The 21,679-nt window shown below is 36.2% G+C and overlaps 1 protein-coding gene across 1 annotated transcript in view; it reads left to right on the plus strand.

Annotated features, from left to right (window-relative positions):
* Positions 1 to 21,679, plus strand: part of grin2da (glutamate receptor, ionotropic, N-methyl D-aspartate 2D, a) — a 207,017-nt gene that overhangs the window by 126,388 nt on the left and 58,950 nt on the right. The window contains exon 7 of the mRNA XM_032581124.1: positions 16,894 to 17,008. Within this exon, the coding sequence (XP_032437015.1) occupies positions 16,894 to 17,008 (115 nt within the window). The remainder of the gene's footprint in view (positions 1 to 16,893; positions 17,009 to 21,679) is intronic.

A 21,679-nucleotide genomic window follows, 5' to 3' on the forward strand; every position in this document is an offset into this window, starting at 1 on the left:
GAAGTACAAAATGTGTGATGTAAGGAAACTTCATCCAGATGTAAAAAAAAAAAAAAAACACCCCCAAAAACAGTACAGTAAAAATTAATTTTAAAGAAATGTGACTTGGAAACAGAAAAAAGAAGTGCGGACTAAGAAAATAAATGGACACTTATGAGATAGAAAATGAAGCAAAATAAAAGAGAGATAACTGGAGTGAACTGGTGAAACATATTTTAGCTAATTTAGCTGAACCTAAATTGTATATTTTCAGGAAACTCAGATCAGCAACTAAATGAGCTCATACTGTTTTTATCTTGCTTTTAAACTTTTATCTTACTTTTATCTGCACAAACATTGCATGAAATTTTGTTGATGAGAATCTTTGAGTAAAATTGCACTCAAACATACTTAGGGCTTCTTCCTCTAACTCAGATATGTTTTTTATTTTTGCTGTTTTTTTGCCCGTTTGTTTTACAGCTACATTACGTTGCTGTGTTACACATACAGTAAATGCTCTCTTATCATTGGAATCAGAAATTTTCATAATAAATCAAGGATGTTAGACTCAGCAGAGATTCTGGCAACTCATCAGAGAATGTTTGGACTATGGAGTTTAACATTCAGGCAGTTTCTATCTGTTAAGAATGGAACAAAAACCAACAACAACTCACATGCCACTGATATTTTTATTTTTTTTTGCATTGTAAAAGGGAAAAGTTTGACAGATTTATGTGCACCTTGCACTCTATCAATTCCACTAATTTCCACTCTGTCTCCTTAATTTGCGCTTTTTAAAAAAATAAATATGCCAGATGGTGACGAATAACTATGAAAAGCTTGTGTTAAACTTTCACCAGAGCTGCATGAGCAGAATTTGTCCATAACACAGAGAAATTATATTTTCAATGTTTTTGCTTCAAGAACAGTATAACTCAACAAAATGTTTTAAACTGTACCCAAATTTAGACCAAGTAGAAACATTGTGTTCTTTTAAATAAAAATTTATGCTTCTGGACTCTAGTCACCTTGATGAATTGCAACTCATCTATTTGGTTTCTTTTGTTCAGTTGGAAAATGATATTCATGAACTTTTGTTAATCTCGTTTATGCAGCTTGTTTTTAAGCCACTCGTACAGTCTATGCTCATTATCAGTGGTCCTTTTCCCACTCTGTTAGGCACTCCATGACCACATTCGTATTATACTCTGTGTGCAGAAATACTGGCTTGCAGTTTACCACTGCACAGTGCAACATAAAACCTCCAGCATGTAAATACGAGGCAGAATTACGGTTATTGAGATTCAGCTTTGCACACTGTGCTAAAAACAATGATGGCGTTCTTCTGAACATCGAAGCACAGGAAAATGGACACCTAAAACACTGAAGGGTGTATCAAGAGGTTTGTCTTTTTAAAAATCACTTGAATGTTTCATGAATTCCTTCTACATATACAGCATCAAGCTTTTTTTTTGCCTTGAAATATCATTCTGTATACCCATTTGTTAAAATACTTTATGAAGAAATCAGTCAGCTTAAATAAAAACACATATGGGAAAGTGTTTAGATCTTTTCTGTTCCTCAGCTTCAAATCTTCTATCAAGCTGGCAAATTTTATTTGAAGATTTTGTAACCACTCAGTCTTTTCTGTAGTATCTGCTCCAAATCTTGACAAATGCACATGATCTTTTCCAGTCTTAATATGACAGACAGCTTTTTATAAATTATGTACTTCCATTTTCAGATGAATCACTCAACTGCCTCCTCTTTCTTGTCTGTCAACTCTGAGTTTAAAGAAGCGTTTATATGAAAATGCTTTTCCTCTGCCATTTATTTTAGTTTTTTGTTTACTTTGTTGGCTTCAAGCTCAACATTCTTTTGAGGTTTTCAAGCAGACTTGAACCATAAGCTTTCTATAGATGTCTCAAACTTTGGTTTGGATTATTGGAATTGATTTTTCTCATTTTGTGACCAATCATAAACATGGCAACTTATTGTACAATTTGTGTGCTTTAAAATTTAATAATGTATGTGAGAGGATTGTGTAAGAAAAATTCCCATCCCACAGTTCCTGTTGCTTATCATTTTAGCACCTTCCACTGAACGATAGGTGCTGAATCGTATGCACCTAACATTCAGGTGCATAAGATTCAGCTATGTTCTCTGACAATGGTCAGTGAAATTTAGTAAAACAACCGTCCAACTCCAAAGAAAAACTTGTTGAAACTTCTATAATTATGTCCTTAGTAGTCCCCATCATTTATCAAGACAGAAAAGGTCAAGCTTCAGGTCTTAAATGGGAATTCACAAAGAAAAGCTCCACTCATGCCAGACTAAAGCGAGCCACTCGTCACACCCTTATACATTTTTCTGAAACCCAGTTGAGACCTTTTCAAATAAAATTGCCAGGAATTATTAATAACTGGTCAAATGAGCCTCAATTTACATAAAAAGGATTCATTGCCGTTACTTTCAAGAGCATTTTTATGAGTTGAAAAAAGTTTTTCAGTACTTTTCCTTATTCATTGCCATGATAGTCACTAATCAGGAGGCTCACCTAAATAGCATTCCTTTTAGTCTACATACATTTTTAAACAAATATACATTCAAGGTTTTGCATTTTTGATTTTTTTCCTGTACAGAATTTTTACATCTCCATTCGTTTTAAAACATGTCTGGATTAAATTAAAGTCCATGCCACCTATGGTTAAAAAACATGAACTGTGCACAATTATGCCCACAGCAGAATATCTAGACAAATTCAAAGCTTAATTACAAAAAAATAAGTTTGTATTATGTTATGCTATTAAGAATTAGAGTCATTTTTTTAATCAATAAATTCCCAGTAGATGAGATGAAATCGGAAAAAGATTTGATGATATCACCCTTTTTGGAGCATACATTAGCCATGATAGTCATCTTCCTCTCTGTTGTAGGAATTTATTCTGCAAAGAGCAATGTTTTTACACAATATAAAACATCATTGTAATTTAGAAAAAAAAAACAAAAACATTGGGATAACTCATCTTTGTTTTTTTTAAAAGTGTAAAAGTGATATCTGTGTAAATCTTCCACCGTCTTTGAAGTTCCTCTCTCACTCATTGTTTACTCTGTTTTTCTGCCTCACTCCTGCCCAATCACATTCCATCAATCATCATGTCTGCTCTTTTTCCTTGCCCATCTTTCTCTCCCATCCTATCCCCTCTTGGAAAAGTGGCCTCAAAGACTTCTGATGCATCATCTTGGATTCAAAAAGGATAATTGGATTGGGAAGCACTGGGTCTGCTGCCAAACAGGAAGAGAGGACAGGGGACGGGAACACAATGTTGGAAAAAGAGAAGGAGATAAGGTGCAGCATAGATGGTAGTAAAGAGAAGATAAACAGGAGAGTTGGAAAATGTATTTGCATCAAAAATGCAATGGTGCAAAATACCTACAGAGTAGATCAATTTAACAGCTGCACATTATAATTATGAATATTTTGTCTTTGTAGGTTTACAGCGGTTTTGTAAAGACAGACATAACCTTAGATGATGTATGGGAGCTATCACATCATTTCCTATAAGTGGTATGGACACCAGCTGATTGCGGCAGGTGACTGAGTGAGAGAACATGGCATGGAGTTTGCAGCTTGAGACAGCCCATGTACTCATTGCAATGTTTTTATATCTATAATATCTTTTTTTCTTCTATTTTTATTTAGCTCGCTTCCTTTTGTTTACAATATTCTATCTACTTTATGATTTCCTAATATTTCTGTTTCTTAGTTTCTTTATCACCCTTTTGATTTGTATTTCAAATAATTTCTCTATTAAGATATGTTCTGCTGATTGGTTTGTAACATGAATTCTGTATTTGTTTTCATTCAGCTTCTGCTTTCTGTTCCTTGACTTAGTATTCCCTAAATTATGTCCATCTTCTGGTCTCTCACTAAGCTGTTTTCAGTTCATTTATTTCTTGTTCCAGTTCTCTGGTTCATCTTTCTGAGAAGGTTCTGTGTTCCCTCATTGAGTCTTTTTGTTGTCTTATCAACTCTGCTTTCTGACTGCCTGTCTGGATTTGTTTGTGTAAGCAACTCTGAAATTATCTTTCTAATTCCCATCCTTTGGATAACAAGATTGATTATTTGCAGCTTCATGTACACATATAGCACATTCACTCACAAATTAGAAAATACAAAGTGTCTGAATCCAACTGATTGTACTTGTGGCGTTGCAACCGCCATTCTCCTAATGCAGTGATGGGACTGCTGTGAAACTGTTATCGTGATGGTGTAGTACACATGCGACTTAAAATCCAATGCAGTATTGGAAGTAGTGGACGCTGCCACCAGCCTTTACGCAACTCAGAAGTTCTCTACCAATGTCACCCTGGGCACAGGATGGGAGAAAGACACTGTGAACTATCTCTGTTAAGCAGCTTCACCTGTTTCTTTCCAATCCTCTGAGCATAAAGGTACTTTTGATGTTAGCTAAACAAATGATTTCCAAAATGTTTTTATTCACACTTAATTCAACAACAAATTTTACACCATCACGTCTTCTGTACTTGTTTTTGCTCTTTTATCACACTTAAAATTTCAAGTCAATAAATAATGGTTTCACATACTAAGGGGACAAAGCTTTCCAAACCAACCTAAATCTATAAGACTGCATTTCAGACAGTTCACGGCATAACACTTTTTTTCTTTTTCTCACTTGACATGTTTTACTTTTATGAAGTATGAGCATATCATAAAATGCAGATGACCAACTCAGCTTGCAGCTAACACTCACCTCCCTGTGGTGAAAGGCCAACAAGAAGTCACGTTCTCCACAAGAAGCCGGAAAACAATCGCATTACGTGAGACCTTATTTAATCAGTGTGGGAGCTTGCAAATGTTCACCTGATCCCCGCAGGTGAAGAACACAGAATAGGTGCTGCTGATATGCAGTTGACTTGTCACATTTGCTTCATGGTAAATTACTCGTTGTCAGTGGGTATGAGCGGATCTCCTCTGGCTCTGTGACTTCCTCTGCCACCACTGTGGGAGCCGTCGGCTTTGTGGAGCTCACGCAGATGTACTCCGGCACATGAAGACACTCCCCTGATATCCTCGCTGCGACTTGTCCCATCAGTGGTAATAAAGGCAGCCACATCAGTATGATGATCGAAGGGAAGTGCTGGGGTGAATGTGTGGTTGCTGGTTTGTGCAGGAGTCTAACATAAGAACTGCCATTCCTGCTTATAATCATGAAAATGAGAATGTAAAAGGCACCTTAAATTCTTCCCGACACTATTTGATGTTTAAATAGCTGCTCCTCTCCCTCAGCTATTACACCAGTTCCTCCCACTCACTTCTTTTCCACCTTTGTCTGCCTTATTATTTGTCTGTTTGCTCGCTCTGTCTCGCCACTACTTTTTGTTTTCTGAAATGTTTCATTATTAGATTTCCTTCTTCATCATGGATAGTTCCTAACAAACCCCATGTTAAAGCACAAAGGTGTCCATATGGGCTTTAACCACCAGCATCCCTTAGGGGTTTATTGACTTTGTTGTCATTTCATCTGATCTGCGTTCACGTCTTGAACACCTCGGTGAAGAAAGGAGGAGCGTTGTCAATTCACCACAACCTGGTAGTGAGTTGGCCTTCTAAATAAATTTTTTTAAGTGACATTTGTTCAAATGCATTTAAAAGAGAAAAGACATGATCAGATTCTGACACGTCTTTCTTTCTTTCATTGCAGTTTTGCTGATACTTAAAATTGGCACATATTTCTTCTTATTCTGTCTCAACCATCTTATTTGTGTATCTTCCTGCTGGTACTCTTCTCTAGTCAAACAAGCTCAGGCTCTGCAGCTTTGTTTCAGTTGAGCCTTAGCCATGGCAGGCATTAGCAAACACATGTAATGTCGAGCTTTGCACATCGTCTTGACAACCCCCCAAAACACAGAGTTAGAAGATGGAGAGGAATTAAAATTTGTAAGAGAACATGTCAACACATAGTTTTTTATGTAGTTTATTTTCCTTAGTTGCACAGAAATAATGAGTCTGAATACATTTATTTGCAATTACATGTTTTTATAACAGAATTCTAGAAACTGATTAACATAATTCAATGAAAATCAATTTAGTTTATTCATAATTAAATGCTTCTAGTTGAGTCTTGATAATTGGGTTTTGTGTTTAAATTGAATACATTTTCAACAAAGTAAAAATGAAAGCTCAGTTGACATAGAAAGTACAAAAGAACAATTATTTATTTTTTATCAGTAAGGCAAAAAAACAGGTTGACAAAAGTAAGACCTAAGGACAAGGCCAAATGTAAAAACAATGATTTAAGCACATCAACAAGGATAAAAATGTTTCTTTTTTTAAAAGTAAAATAAGTGGAAAAGAGATAAACAATGTCTTCAAAAATGAATGTTTTGTTGCATGGTACTCTCCTTTTTTCTTAAAACCTTTGCCTTTGAGAAATCAAAACTCCAGCCACATAAATAATGTCATATGTGTCAGCAAGTTGTTTTTTTTTAAACCCAGTCCATCTAGATTCCAAAGCATGAAGCAATTATTCTTCTTTAGACCAGAGAGGAAAGGCATTTCTTTCACACATCTCATTTTTAATATTTTTGTCTCCTGGCTTGCTCTGTGTCCTCCCCATTAAATTTGTTGAGTGCCATTTCCTTTCCACAACTCCTCTTTCCCATGTGACAACTCCAGTCCTGAGCTGTGCACCTTAGACATTATTGATTTTATTTCATTGTCTCACACCATCAGTGCTTGGCTCTCATGAGCTCTTGAGTCATCCATTCATCATTATTTCAGAAATCACATGTTATCGACACAAACTCGTGTTTCACACACCAGTTGTGCTGAATCCCATGTGACATAGCATAGCCTTGAAATCTTAGGTTTGCCCTCCATCAGTCATCCTTCTGTCTCTCATTTATACATGGCTTCCTCTCTCACTTCTGTCCACAAGTGACAGTTGTTAAATGATTGAAGATCCATACTTATGAACTGGAAGTGGATACTGGACCTTGAAACCAACAACCATTTTTGCTGAACCTCCCAATGACTGTTGGAAGCTGTGAAACTTATATATACATGCTCAAAAACATATTTTTCTCAAATAGACTACATTTGGAAAAAAGCTCATTTTATAGATGTATATTGTACATAAAACCATGGGAACAGCTATTTACCAAATGTACAGGGACAATAGTCTAATATTCAATAATGTACAGTGTTTTCAAACCCCTTCTCTATCATAACAACACCACTGTCCTCATGGACCCATTGACTATTATATAAGCACTTTGGTGGTGACAGTTAAGGGGTTAAAGTTCACTGCATTCATGACAGTTACTGATGTAGACTGGTGTAATTTAAGAGTTTCTGTTCTGAAAGGGATAGATGAAAAGATTATGCTTTAAAAAAATCTGAAGTTTCTTTTAACTGTCATGCACAAAACCATCTGTCTTTGTCTCAATATGTATTTTACACTACATTATTCATTTGTCTCATTGATGAAATCTACGGTGCATGTGTACCCTTACGTGGTATGTCTTTTAAAGAAGCAGACTGGTACAGTCTTCTATTGGAAGAGGGACAAAATAAAAGTGTTTCAAGGATGTTGGTGAAAGACAACATCCTTGAATCACATAATAGGACAATCTTTTCCCAAACTAAACCCTTGTCGGAATTTATTTGGAATTACATATTAAAAATGGTTATGTTTTTGCTGTTAAAAAGATCCTAAATTAAGCAAGATTTGCAAACAGAATAATTGTAGCTATTTAGCATGAAGATTAGCTAACATAGGTGCAGTCTGCCATAGTTCTAACCTCCCGATGGTGGCCAGATATTTATAATAGTATCAGTAATACTATTAGAATTTGCATCAACAGACATTTCTGTGCATGTTTGATGAGTTCACTTGGTTAAGACTTTCAATGGAGAAGCAATGCACCCCTTTAATGAGGACACAGCATTTGTAGGGAGAGATGAGGCAATGTGAGACAGGTGACTGACAAGTTGTGTAAACATTACTCTTTATTTTATTTATTTTGAGTGAAATAACTGACGCTTCTGATGACTTGTGAGTTTTAAGGAACGCAGTTGAACCCAGTTAAATGACACGTAGCAGACTGTGTGGCGTGCTTGTGTACATCTGCAGAATCTGAGTCACACAGGATGCATGTTTATCTTTACCTCTCTGTAAAACTGTCCCTTGCTGTGGTTTTCATGGCCACAAGCCTTTCATTTGTATGGTGTGATTCATGCATAGGCCTTGTTCTTCCCTTTATATGCTGAGCCTATGTGTGCAATTGCATATAATACAAGCATTAGTCTCCACAATATTAGAGCGTTCCACAGGACGGGACTTGGCCCCACAGCAGTTCTATCATGAAATATGATGAACTATGAATCATATTTTTCACTGGGAGAACATTGGGGAGAGAAATAGCAGTGGTATAAGAGGAGAGGTGTAGCAAGGGAAAGAGAAGGTAAAAATGGCTGTTTTAAAAGCTTAAGCAAGTACATGTGATGCATAAAGAGATGTTAGAGGGGGTGTAACACTAATGTAATAATTTGCTGCAAATGCTGGATAGCATCACATAAGCAGAAATGTATTATGCATATTAGTATTCGCACCAGTTTTGTTTACCATTGAAGCAATTAACAGTGTGGAGTTGGGCATTTGCACAGAAAAGCTATTATCAACAGTTCTGTACTGTATAATCTGTTTCTATTATGTTTCTGTAGATTTACATCGCGTTCTGGGGACATTATGATCAGCTGCAATCTAAATTATATTATTAAATAGACAGACTAGTACTCCTTTAAATAAATTAAGTTAGTGGACTTGACTTGGTCTAGAACTTTTCTCTTTAGCTCTAGGGCTTTATCTGTTATGTACTCTGCTTTTATTTGCAATTTCTCAGTTTTCAGGTCATTAGGGCCCTAGTAACCGTCCATTGCTAATTTTACTGTACTGATGCTCTTCTGTGCATCAAATTAACACATTTACTAGAAATGAAACTACAAAAGCTGCTGGATTATCATTATGAGTATGTTACTGTTATTTTAACATTAAACCATTTACAGCGGAAACAAACAAAGAATTGGACCCTTTGTTTTAGCGAAAAATATTCCTGCAGCAAAACTAATGTTTTTTATAATCCTGCATGGTGGACAAAGCCTGACCATCAAACAAAGCAGATATGCAAGCCGCCTCACTAGGAGGATATACTGTGTCATTTCACTTTACACTAAAAGCTGTTGACAAAGCCAATATCCGTCTGAATATTACATTTGAGTAATCCTCTTTCTCTCAAAACACAAGTCACAGCTAAACATTACCACAAGCTCTGGAATCCCCGGTATAATTCATCTGCCTATAGCTTTCGAAGGCACTTTGAAGATGTTGTTCACCATCCAGTTTTAATACCAAAAGTAATGACAGTTCTTACAGTGATACTGTATAATCTTTTTCTATTATGTTTCTGTAGATTTACATCGCGTTCTGGGGACATTATGATCAGCTGCAATCTAAATTATATTATTAAATAGACAGACTAGTACTTCTTTAAATAAACTGCCGTTTTAAAACAATGAAGTCCCTCAGGATACCCGTACCAAGGATACTTACAGGAAAACCCTGTGCATATGTGTTGATTATTTTCATTGCTAACTTCTTGTGACCACGCCTTTGTCCTTTTACCAATTGATTCTTTCACAGTTTTGGTTGTTTCAGAAAACATTTTTTAAGGTACCAAGGGCCATCTACTGAACACTTTATACTGACCATCTGTGAGTTGTTACCTGATTTAAGAGAGTTTTTTTTTCTTCTTTAGTTTACGGTTTTTTAGTACTTCCAGGGGTTATCTTCTATTCAGTAATGTTAAAGTCTAGTTTGATTAAACAACAAAAAACAACAATTGTGCAAAACACTGCACAATTAAACATTCAATAAAATGCAAACAATTAAGGCATGAGAAAATTTAAGAAAAGCATGAAACAAGACACAGGAGCAATAAACAACACAATTCCAATAGTCAGAACTCGTTCTGATTAAAGACCAAAAAAGGAAAAGTGGTTTTATAAGCACCTGATGTAAACAGACAGTTTGTTTCACAAATTAGAAGTAGTCACAGCGATGGTCTGCTTTGTGCTAATGAATATATATATATATATATATATATATATATATATATATATATATATATATATATATATATATATAAAATAAAAAAAAAAAATAAATTCCCTTCTCACCCACCGCGGGTGGTTCTTATCCTCTGAGCTCGGGTCCTCTACCAGAGGCCTGGGAGCTTGAGGGTTCTGCGCAGTATCTTGGCTGTGCCAAGGATTGCACATTTCTGGACTGAGATGTCTGATGTTGTTCCTGGGATCTGTTGTAGCCATTGGTCCAGTTTGGGGGTGACTGCCCCGAGGGCCCCGATGACCACAGGCACCACTGTGGTCTTCACCTTCCAGGCCCTCTCCAGTTCCTCCTTGAGGCCCTGGTATTTCTCTAGTTTCTCGTGCTCCTTTTTCCTGATGTTGTAGTCGCTTGGTATTGCTACATCTATCACAACGGCTTTCCTCTGTTGTTTATCCACTACGACAATGTCTGGTTGGTTCGCCATTACCATTTTGTCTGTCTGGATCTGGAAGTCCCACAGGATCTTAGCTCTGGCGTTCTCCGCCACCTTTGGGGGTGTTTCCCACTTTGATCTCGGGGTTTCCAGTCCATATTCTGCACAGATGTTTCTGTACACTATGCCTGTAACTTGGTTATGTCGTTCCATGTACGCTTTCCCTGCCAGTATCTTGCACCCTGCTGTTATGTGCTGGACTGTCTCAGGGGCCTCCTTGCACAACCTACACCTTGGGTCTTGTCTGGTGTGGTATATCTGGGCCTCTATTGCTCTGGTGTTTAGGGCCTGTTCCTGGGCGGCCAGGATGAGGGCCTCTGTGCTGTCCTTGAGTCCAGCTTTTTCCAGCCATTGGTAGGATTTACTGATATCAGCCACTTGGGTTATTTGCTGGTGGTACATCCCATGTAGGGGCTTGTCCTGCCATGATGGTATCTCTGGCACCTCAACCTCCGTTCCCTGTTGTCTGAGATATTCACTGAGCACATACATATATATATATATATATATATATATATATATATATATATATATATATATATATATATATGTATATATATATATATATAAGCTGTTAAATGTTACCTAAGATCTGCATCAATTTTCAGTCGAATTGAATTTTTTTTTATGCTCACTATTTCCAGGTATTGTTGACTGCTCTTGTTAAATGTATTTGAATTGTATATATTTAAAATTTTAACCTTTTAGCTTCAGTTTCTTATGTTAAGTCTGAATTTACAGTAAAAAATTATTTGAAAAATTATTTTCAAATTACATTTTCATGCAAGAAGTGTATTCAGTGATTTTATTACTACTTAAAATATTGAGAACTGCAGACCAGAGTCTAGCAAACCATCAATAATAAATGCTGAACAATCCTGTATTTTAATTAAGTGAAGCAAGCAATGGCTCTTGATCATTCTGCCTTACACAACAGTCTTTCCCGCTTCTTGTTTTTATCTTCTCTCTGTTTTAAAGCTTCATCTCTCTTTGTTTGCTTTCTTTGCTTCTTACTTCTGAAGAGGTTGCCATGGTTACAAAGAAAGCTTTCGTGTAACAGGCAACAAAGAGGCAGAATGTTTCCACTGATGGAAAATCGCTCAACTTCATACATGGCTGCCATTATTGGTTTATGTTCAGGCAGAAGTCTAAACCATTATTCCACACTGTAAATCACACAGGCAGGCATATAACTTTGGCACTGTTTTGATCATCCTTCTGCCTGGATAAATCATATTATGTCTGTTGTGACATTTTATGTGTGACATCCTGTGATGAAGCCACAGAATCTTTCTTTACTGCAAAAGTTACCATTTATCCATTAAATTTAGGTAATGTTTCTATTAATATATGATTTACATTTGTAATATTGTCAGTAGTATCATTGAATATTTGTTCATATAAAGATTTCAGAAGATGATTGCTGCCTTCTGCTTTTAATTGGTCATCAGAAATAGTTACACCACAAATAATCAGTGCAGATTGTTCTAGATACTTTATTTTCACCAAAAGTACTCTGATAACTGAATGCTTGCATAACAGGCTTTTAACTTTTTTTTTTGCAATCCAAAGCTTCTGCAGTGATAGCGGCTCAACAGGAGATGGCCTTCGGCATGATTGGTTAAAGCAAACAAAGCAGAGCTGACAGTAGGCCAATAGAAGAGCAGCAAGCTGAAGGTAACTCTTTTGTCACCAAGTGACGGATTATGAACCACACTGAGGCTAGAAACAGGGACTCGGCATACCTTTAATGCCACAAAATATCTAACATGAGCAATGGGGCTCTTTAGTCAAGGTTTTGGTAGATCACTCATTCAGTAGATAGTTTTAGGTTGTTCTCTTACCAATTTCAACATTTTGTAGCCCTAAGTGAGCTTTATTTATTTCAAAGGTCTCTTTTTATGGCTTAACTGGCTGAATAAATGGAGAAATAAAGAAATAAGAAATAAAGAACCACAGTTGTATCCCTGAGTCACTGCCTTTCAATCACTGACTTGTTTTCTCTGTCTTGTACTTCTCCTTTTTTACTTAGGTTTTCATCTGTTCAAAATCTCCTGACGTACATTTCTGGCCTCATGTTCTCTATCATTATATTAGGGAGAAAGTCATATTAATTCCACAGGGAATCATTCTTTTGTTGTTTGAAGCACAGCTGTCATGTGTCTTTGTCATGAATCTGTTGATTAAATTATGCTTCATCTCAAGTCTGCTGCTCTGTGAGTATCATTCTGACTGTGAATCACGTTTACCTGTGAGGCAGTCTTCATTCTTTTGGATCCTCTTTCCTTCATAGTCACTTCTCCTCTTCAGATTCATGTGTAGGAAGTTACATTTACTGATGCCTGAGGACACAGGAGTTGTATAATTATGCACTGCTTTGTGGTAGTATCTTAATAATTTTGAAATTTTGTTGGATATTTGTCTTGGGAAGCTTGACAGCTTGTTTTTTTTTTCTATTCTGTACTGTGTTTGATGCTACTTGTCATCCAGAACACTGAAAATCTTTAACTTTCTTGATTGTATTTTTTCTCTCTGTGTCCCTCTCTCTTTCTTTTAGCCTTTCTGTCTTTTTGTTTCTTATTCAACAGATCCTCCTGCTTGTCACTTTCTTTTGTTTTTGGCCCTCCTGCTGCTTCATGACATTTCGTCATGGTTTTCACCTTTAATTCTCTGCTTCTCAGCGTTGTACTCCCCTGTCAGCATCAAGGGGAAAAAAAAGAAGAAAATTTCATATAGTAAGGGTGAAGTTAGATAGACATAAAGACCGCACAAGCAGATGAAAGAAAAGGTGAAAAGGAAAGAAAGGAGCTTAAAATCATCCTCAGACTAACAGTAGCTGGCTAAAGTGAGGAGAACAATTTTGACTTGTGCCACTCTGAGCCTGAAGGCAGTCATTTTTTTCTCAGGTAGAAGCTGTTAAAAGAGGAACTCCACAGAGGCTTTGAGATGTCAGTCTACAGCAGATGCTCATGGGCACGGCGGCAGGTCTTAGGCCTCCTCTTTTTAAACTCCAGAAATGAAGTACAAACTGTCACACATTAGTGGAAGATTAATTCAGCATCACATTCGTCAGCGTCTTTTTTTGAATTGCGCTTTCCTGGTGGGCGTAGCTGTGTCTGCAGCAGCTGTGCTGAATGTGTTCTGGCTGAAGATTTACATCAGCTACTGCAGGCTGACATGATTACTTACACAGTCATATTCTAATATTCTGTTGATATAATGGTTGCAGTGTTTATCATTCCGTTGCTTACCCGACAAATGTGTGATGGATGTTGTGATTATGGGGTGTGGTAAAATTGTATTTTACAGCAACCTGAGAGTAATTTAGCCAGCAGCCACCCCTATCCTTTCAGATTAAAGTGAATGCATCCTTTTGCTTTTTTTCACGAGAGTGGAAGTTCAATTTCACAATCATTTTTCAGCTGCATGGCACTGATACTTATATTGGCAAAAACATATATCAAACTCAAAACTCATGCATTTTTACTGAATCTCCTCACAGTGGGATGTTATTTTTATTATTATTATTATTATTTTGGATGCAACACACCCCAGATTCAACCATGTACCCTAAGCCCATCAGCACAGAACCCCTTCACCACACAAGCAAGAATCCCCCAGGTTTAATTTTTTTAGGAGATGCTTTGTACATTCTGCTCCATTAAGTTAAGCAAATGTTTGACCAAAACTGGTCTTAAAAAAAGTCATGATGAGTGTAAAAAAATAATAAAATGTCAAGTAAAATATGTTTTTGTCACTAATAGAGCTAATATGAATAGCTGTTCATCATATTTCATCTGATGGGATGACATTCCCACAATAGTCAACCATGGCTTCAACTTTTTTGGCCTTATGGAAGTCTGCAATGACATTATCTTGTTCCGTGCCATAAAGAATGGCCCATTGTATCCAGGGCTTTTACAGATAATAAAGGTAGCACAGAAATAAGCTCTTATCATGGCTGACAGATATTTCTGGGACATTTCTATCAGTAAGAAACCCTCCTGGGGTAGAAAAAGAAAAAAAAAACTTTTGAGCTGAACACTTTGTCTTCCTGTGATTCTTCCTACGTCAGGCTTGCCACAAAGCAGATGGGACGGAAACTGTGCAAATGGCAGACACAACAATGTTTTTCTTGTTATGGTTTTATAATGTGTGTGGGCATTTATTTTACAGATAAGCCAGTGATGTGATTTCTGCTTTTCAAAAGAAAAGAAAGAGACCCTCCTGTGATGAGAATAAGTCAGCCGAAATGTCCATGAGACTTTGGGGGGTTTAGTTGGGGTTGATCATCAATAGAAGATTTATCTGTAACAAATCTTAGATTCCAGTGATCAGTCTCAGAAACTGTAACATGAAAAGAACATGAACATGTGCTCACAGTTAAATTCCCACACATTTGCAGTAGTACATTCAGGAAGGAGAGACTTAAAGGAAAGCTGCACAAAATGTTGTTTCTTATTGACACTTGTGTTTACTCGTGTGCACAAAATTTCTACATACCAGCTTTGCATATTTAATGACTTGTTATAAATGTATTATGAACACTGAATTTTAATGGACTTTCGGAAATGAGGAAGGGTCAAAAGTCTCAGGACCAATGAAACTACAGAAGAGACAGTTTTACAAAGAGGAATACTTGACTGTCTAATTATTATGCCATGCAGTGTGTCTTTAATCAACCATTTCTTGATGTGTGAGGTTTTTCAATTTCCCCTTCAGTTTAGGAAGGTTCGTGTTTTTGGGTTGCTTAAGGTTTTCTTTTTGTATTTTAGTACAAAATGTATTAATTTAGCCTGTGTTTGTGAGCTTTTAGGATGATTTAATTAGATTGTTTTGATTAGCTTCTTTCAGGTCTGTTTTATGTTAGATTTTATTACTGAAAAGATCAAAGATAAACCCTTTGCTTTCTCTCCGCTGCTATCTGTTCATGGTTAATATTCTCTTTGGATTTGCCCTTTTGGTAATATAAGTTTAAGTCCTAATTTTTCCTGCAATGTTTGCGTCCTTTGATTTCATCTGACTTGTTATTTTCTGCTCTGTAAGCCTGCACAGATACACAGCTGAAGGTGGAGAAATGTTTTGGAAGTTCTCAGTATCTTGCCTCTTGCTTTCTGTCTTGCCTTTGCTTGTGTTTTTTTCTTTCACCTTATGATCTCTACTTCACAGCAGTGAAATTTCCTATTATATACACCAGAGTGTGTCTCCTTGAAGTGCAGGGAAGGTTTTATCTCTGCACCTAAACCTTTGATATCTTTGGCTCTTTTCTTGTTTTTTTCCCCTATAACATTTTCATCATAGTATAAACCAACTGATGCATCTCTATGAGATGCCTATCGAAACTAGTATTTATTTATTTGTTTATTTATTTTAGAAACGTGAGTAAATATAAAAAGTATCCCTGTTCTGCGTGGGAAATCCTGCAAGTAAACTAAGTAAAGGTTATGGTTAATCTTTGTAGCAGAATGGCATCGTCAGCAAGTTTTCCTCACTACCATTACATGCTATTTTTATACCAGCAATTTGTTTTGAATGATTGCAATAAGAAAACGCCTTTTCTGTCTGACTATCACAAATATAGACAGTTGTACCTTTGACAACAAACACAACAGATTGATTTGGTGTCAAATAAAGGAAGAAAACATGGACAATTACAGATTATCAGGTGATGGCATGATGAACCACATTGCAGTCCGTTACATCTGAAATGCTGGAATGTTTAGAGGAAAACCTTATGGACTCTACCAGTGAAGTGAAAATTGCTCATTTTTTGAAACCAAATCTTATCAAAAATAATTGACCAAATTAATACAGAAATGGTTCACCAGACACAAAATGATCTTTCCTTCATGGCTATCTTAGATCTAAATCTAGATGTAAATACTATTGGAAACCCCTGGGTGTACTGGAAGAGAGAAAAGCCTAGGAGAGGACTCCGAACAAAGATACTGTTCAAAAAGGAATGAGCAAAGATCTATTTCTGTATTCTCTGAAATGGTATATTAAAAAGCAATTAGCTATTTTATTGACTAAAGTCATCTGCGCGAAGTATAGTCAGCAGAGGATCAATAAGTACAGTTTGTCACAAATGATTTTAGTGAGAAAAACTACATCTGAATTTTTCAGAATAAATAATGTGCTCAAATTAAAAGTCGGATCTTTTTAAATTTTGTGTGGTGACTTTTGTATATGCCATTATACCAAATAAATTCCATATTGTAACTAATAAAACCGCATGTCTCCCTTTCTGCTCTCCCAATTCCATTACAGGTATTTCACCAACATTTCCCTCAGTGGACGAGATTATTCCTTCAACAGCGATGGCTACCTGTCCAATCCCCTGATCGATGTCATTTCCTACACCAACGGCAGAGGCTGGGAGGAGGTCAGTACACGACAATGCACACTCCTGCTAAATATCACAATGCAGCAACAAGATAAGCTAACTGCAGTTTCACACTCCATCAGACATGCTAACTCATCACTGTATATTTTCACCTCTCTGCTGTCGCACAGCTTCTTTTACTCCCATATCTCATTAGATCTTCCCCTCCTTTCCTTTCCTGCTCTTGTCTAGCTTTGTCAGCCTTGTTACCCACTGCTAACTCACAGTCCAATATCCTGTCCATCAGAAGCCTGTTTAACAATTGCACAGCAATACCACCAAATTCAAGGTCTGCCCTCCCTGGAAACTTTTCAACTCCCCAGTCCTCCTTCGACCAGAAAGAAACAAGAAAACCTCTTTGCTTTTGTTTCCCTCTGCTCCATTTGCTGCTGACCTTTAAGACTCTATATGTTTATCAGTGAGGGCGGACTCAAGTGTGAAGTGTAGCATTGTGAGATTTAGATTTCCAAATAGGTAAGAGGTTACTTTTCACCTTTCTATTAATTCAGAGCATGAGTGAGAGAGATTTGTCATGAGAGAGAAGTTTATCGTGTTAGGTGACCTTAGATCTGCGCAAAATACATAAAACCCCTAAACTATGAAGGTGGTGTATTTCTATCTCTCACTAACGGTTTCTTTGCATTGAGTCTTTGAGTCATAACATTACCCACAAACTGCTTTTTCCTTATCAGGTTTACACTGCTGTTTTATCATTTTTGGCCTACACACTACTAAAATAAACATTAGCAACTTTCCAATTTTGTGTGACAGTGAGTGGTTGGCCCTGTCCCATTGTGACATTTCATTCTATTTAGCAGAAGGAACTTGGCTGACCTACACAGATCCTAGACATCCACATCATCATTATCATGCTGTGCAGCCTTAATAAAGCTCAGTAATAAGGATGAATTGAAGGACATGCCTGCAATCAGATTCCTCTAGTCTGGGAGCATATTTAGGGCAAAATATTAAAAATTACAGTAACAGGCCATGTTCATCAGGCCCCGGTGATCTAAATGCACAGTTAAATGTCTCTTCACTTGGCTTATGTGGAAGCTGTGGGTCAGGTGTTAGGGTTATACTCCACAAATGTTTGAAGAAAACTTTGGGCTTACTTAACTGTAATGTTTCTGACCCACATTTCTGTAAAATAGAATATCTCCACTCCTCCAAACACAAACACAAACAAATTAACCCTCCTATTATGTTCGTTTCTGAGGTACAGCAATAATGTTCGTGGGTCAAATTGACCCACGAACCCTAAACTCACCCTAAACTGACCCTAAACTCAGTGTTTAATCATGCAGTACTGTCAGAAACCAAAAAAATCCTCCAAAACGTTTTTGTATCTGATTATTAACTCCAATACTAACCATTTCAATCAATGTTTGCGCAATGGTGTTTTTTTATGGCGTTCAGAAATTAAGGATCAATAACGACAACCTACTCATTTACTCATTTGGACATAAAAAATGGAATTTACATTTTATTTATGTCCACTGAAAAAACCTAGACACAAAAAAACTATAATTTCCTTGAAATTGATCTTTGGTAATTTTTTTTATATTACACTTTTTTTTTTTGCAAAGGGTGATCTTTATAATTGAACTTGAGACACACATACTGTTCAGGGTCAAAGTGACCCGCTGATTAAAATCAAGACAAATGAGTCATGCAGAGAGTATTTATGTTTTCCTCCACTTCTGCTGTGTCCACTCAGTGTGAGTGGAGTTTTTCCACAGGAACAGAAAAGATTCCCTTCAAAAGTTGTATGAACACCTGCTTTCTCGCAGTTTCCTAGTGAAGTAAAGGGAATAGTGAGAAAGTGGACTTGTGTGTGTCTGCAGGTGCATGTATGTGTGTGGTGTGTTCTGTTTGTGTGTGTGGTGAAATATGGTTCATAGCTGCAAGGAAACATATAGCATTGGACATTTTTTTATCGCTTTTTGCACTTTAACTTGACAGCCAGGTCAAATTGCCCCGAACAGTATCTATGTAAAAAATAGATGCAGGGGGAGTTGCAAATGAGTAAAATGAATAAATGTTCAATTTATATGTAGAGTGCACGTATTAAGAGAAATACTGTAGAAAAAGTTTCATGCAAAAAAATTAAATAACAGGAGGGTTAAGCAATAAATTATTTGAATGAAGTTGCATGAACATCAAGCTGCATATATTTTGGATTCAATATTATGCATTTAAAGTTTTCTTATACCTTGCCATAGGCAAAATACAATGGACCCTTGGTATTCTCAAGGGTTAATGACCACAGCTGCCCCCTTTCTAAACTCAGTTAACATTTGAGACCCCCTCTAAGACTGCTTAATACTGTATATTTTAATAATTCAGATATTCACCTCAATATACATGGAAACCATCCTAGTATTACACCAGAAGGTAATGTCTTTTTTGCCCCTAATGTCTTCGGGGCATAAAAATATCAGCACCAAGGAAAATAACATACCACTTATAGATTGGCTGATTTGCAGTCAATAGTGTTCTGCATAGCGTTGCACCTTGGTATTTCAAAAGAAAAATCACAGAAAAAAAAAAAAAAATAGGTGAATAATTTAATAATGAACTGGAGGGGGTCCACTGTAAAATGAGGTCTGCAATGTTTGTTTTGTCACAAAACTGGCACTTTATGTAATCTTTTCCTCACAATTTCTCACTGCCTGAGTGTTTTAAAGATATATATGTATACCCTTTTTTATTTGCCAAACAGTTTTTAACTAAGTGGAGATTATTATTTGAAAATAGCATACTGCATTTAAATCTAGGTATTTAGTATCCAATTTAGGTAATGAGGGCATTGGGTATAAAATCAACCAGGAGAAAGCAGCAAAGTGCTTCACCAGTTCATTGTATGCATTCAATTTGCCTTAGCAGACATTAGTGGTAAATGTATGGCACTTTGCCTGAGTGGGAAATTAGTTGGAAACAGCTAAAACCTGATGCAGTGCATCGTTCTCTCTGAGTTTAATGAGTTCAGCACATGGTTTCAGGTTAATAAACTATTGTAGAGAAAACAATATATAGGAAGGTACATTCTTATAAAACAGTGATAAGATGTCATGACATTTTGTTGTTTTCATTCTAAGATGGTTTTTACATCTTAGAATGCCAAAGTTGACAAACAACAAGTACAAACACATAAAAAAGGCAAAAAATTGCAGTTGTTTTAGCGACTGCAACTTCATAAAACTAACCGGACCAGGGGTTAAAAGTTGGAAACAAAAAGCTGAAAACAAAAAGAACTCAATGAGGGAGACCATTTTTAAAAGGGAAATTTTTAACTGTTTTCATTGTGTAAGGTTTTACTTCACAGTAGAGCAAAAGCATTCAGTACAGACAGAAGTAAATCACCTGCATTATTTTCTGATGCATCACAGATTTCTTTATTGGAATTTAGGTGAAATAATTATTTGCAATTAAAATATGATTCATAATTTGCATTCAGTGGATACTGAGAAAGACGGATACAAAGAAACTATGCAAAGCCAAAGTTAAAATTGAAAGAATTTTACAAGGTTTTCAACAGCATTTAAAAAATATATGTTTTCATGATTTACCTTAAATACATAGCATGGTAATCCTAAAATAAAACAAAATCCACAGATATCCACAGTTATAATGTGCTCCCTGGCATTGAAAATCTATAACAGATCTTCCAAATCACCACATAGTCTTCTTTCAAAGACAAGGTAAAATCAAACTCCATCAGTTGCTTTAATCGGTTGATCTTTTTTTTTGTTTCAACACTGGGTTACACCTTTGACTCACCTTTCTAGAGCTTTCCATTATATTTGAGAATTATATGTACATTTTTAAAGATGCTTTTATTCTTAAAGGGTAATTGGACCTTTTTCTCATATATATTTTCTTTATCTAACTATTCTGTATCCAGTCAAATATAAACTGTATCATAAAATGCATTTTCATTTGCATTTGTCTGCCTTTAACAACACAGGTTTAGAGACGCTATTGCAGCTCAGTCCAGAGGCTGCTGTAAAAAAAAAATAAAAAAATCATAGTTCAAACCAAACAGAATGTGAAACGTTTTAGCACAAATCTCCAAGCTTCCTTAAAAGCCAGACCTGAGTAACGTACAAGAGCTGCTAGAGCTTTTGATTTGTTCACTGTGCCACCTCTGACCTTACTCTTCAATCCAAACATGCGGTCTGCCAGCAGCACAGTGTAAGAAACTAAACAGCCAGACAGAAAAAGAAAAGAAAAAAGAAAACTCAAAAAATATGGCAATACCCACGGAAAAAGAATTTTTCTTCATGCACAGACTGTACTTTGTGGATCTTTTGATTTATTTAACATGCAATTAGAATGTAAACATTGTAGTTACTTTACATTCACTGCAAAATAAAAAAAAATCCTGTTTTCATGTGGTCATTGTACAAATGTTACAAAATTTGTATAATAACATATACAGTTAGGTCAAAATTATTCAAACCCCTTTCAAATTTACATTTTTTAATTACTTTCATTTACCAGGAAGTGTGTTTGTGTTGGGAACTAAGACAAGTGTCTTTCAAAATAAAGACAATAAAAAAAAAACAAGAACAAAAATCCTTACTGACATTTTAGCAAAGAAAAAAAAAGATATTTCTGCTGTACTTCCATTACTATTTTAGAACTTTTGTTTGGTGATTACCTCCA

This window comes from Xiphophorus hellerii, chromosome 13 (genome assembly GCF_003331165.1).
Source record: "Xiphophorus hellerii strain 12219 chromosome 13, Xiphophorus_hellerii-4.1, whole genome shotgun sequence".
In the NCBI taxonomy this organism is placed as follows: Eukaryota; Metazoa; Chordata; class Actinopteri; order Cyprinodontiformes; family Poeciliidae; genus Xiphophorus; species Xiphophorus hellerii.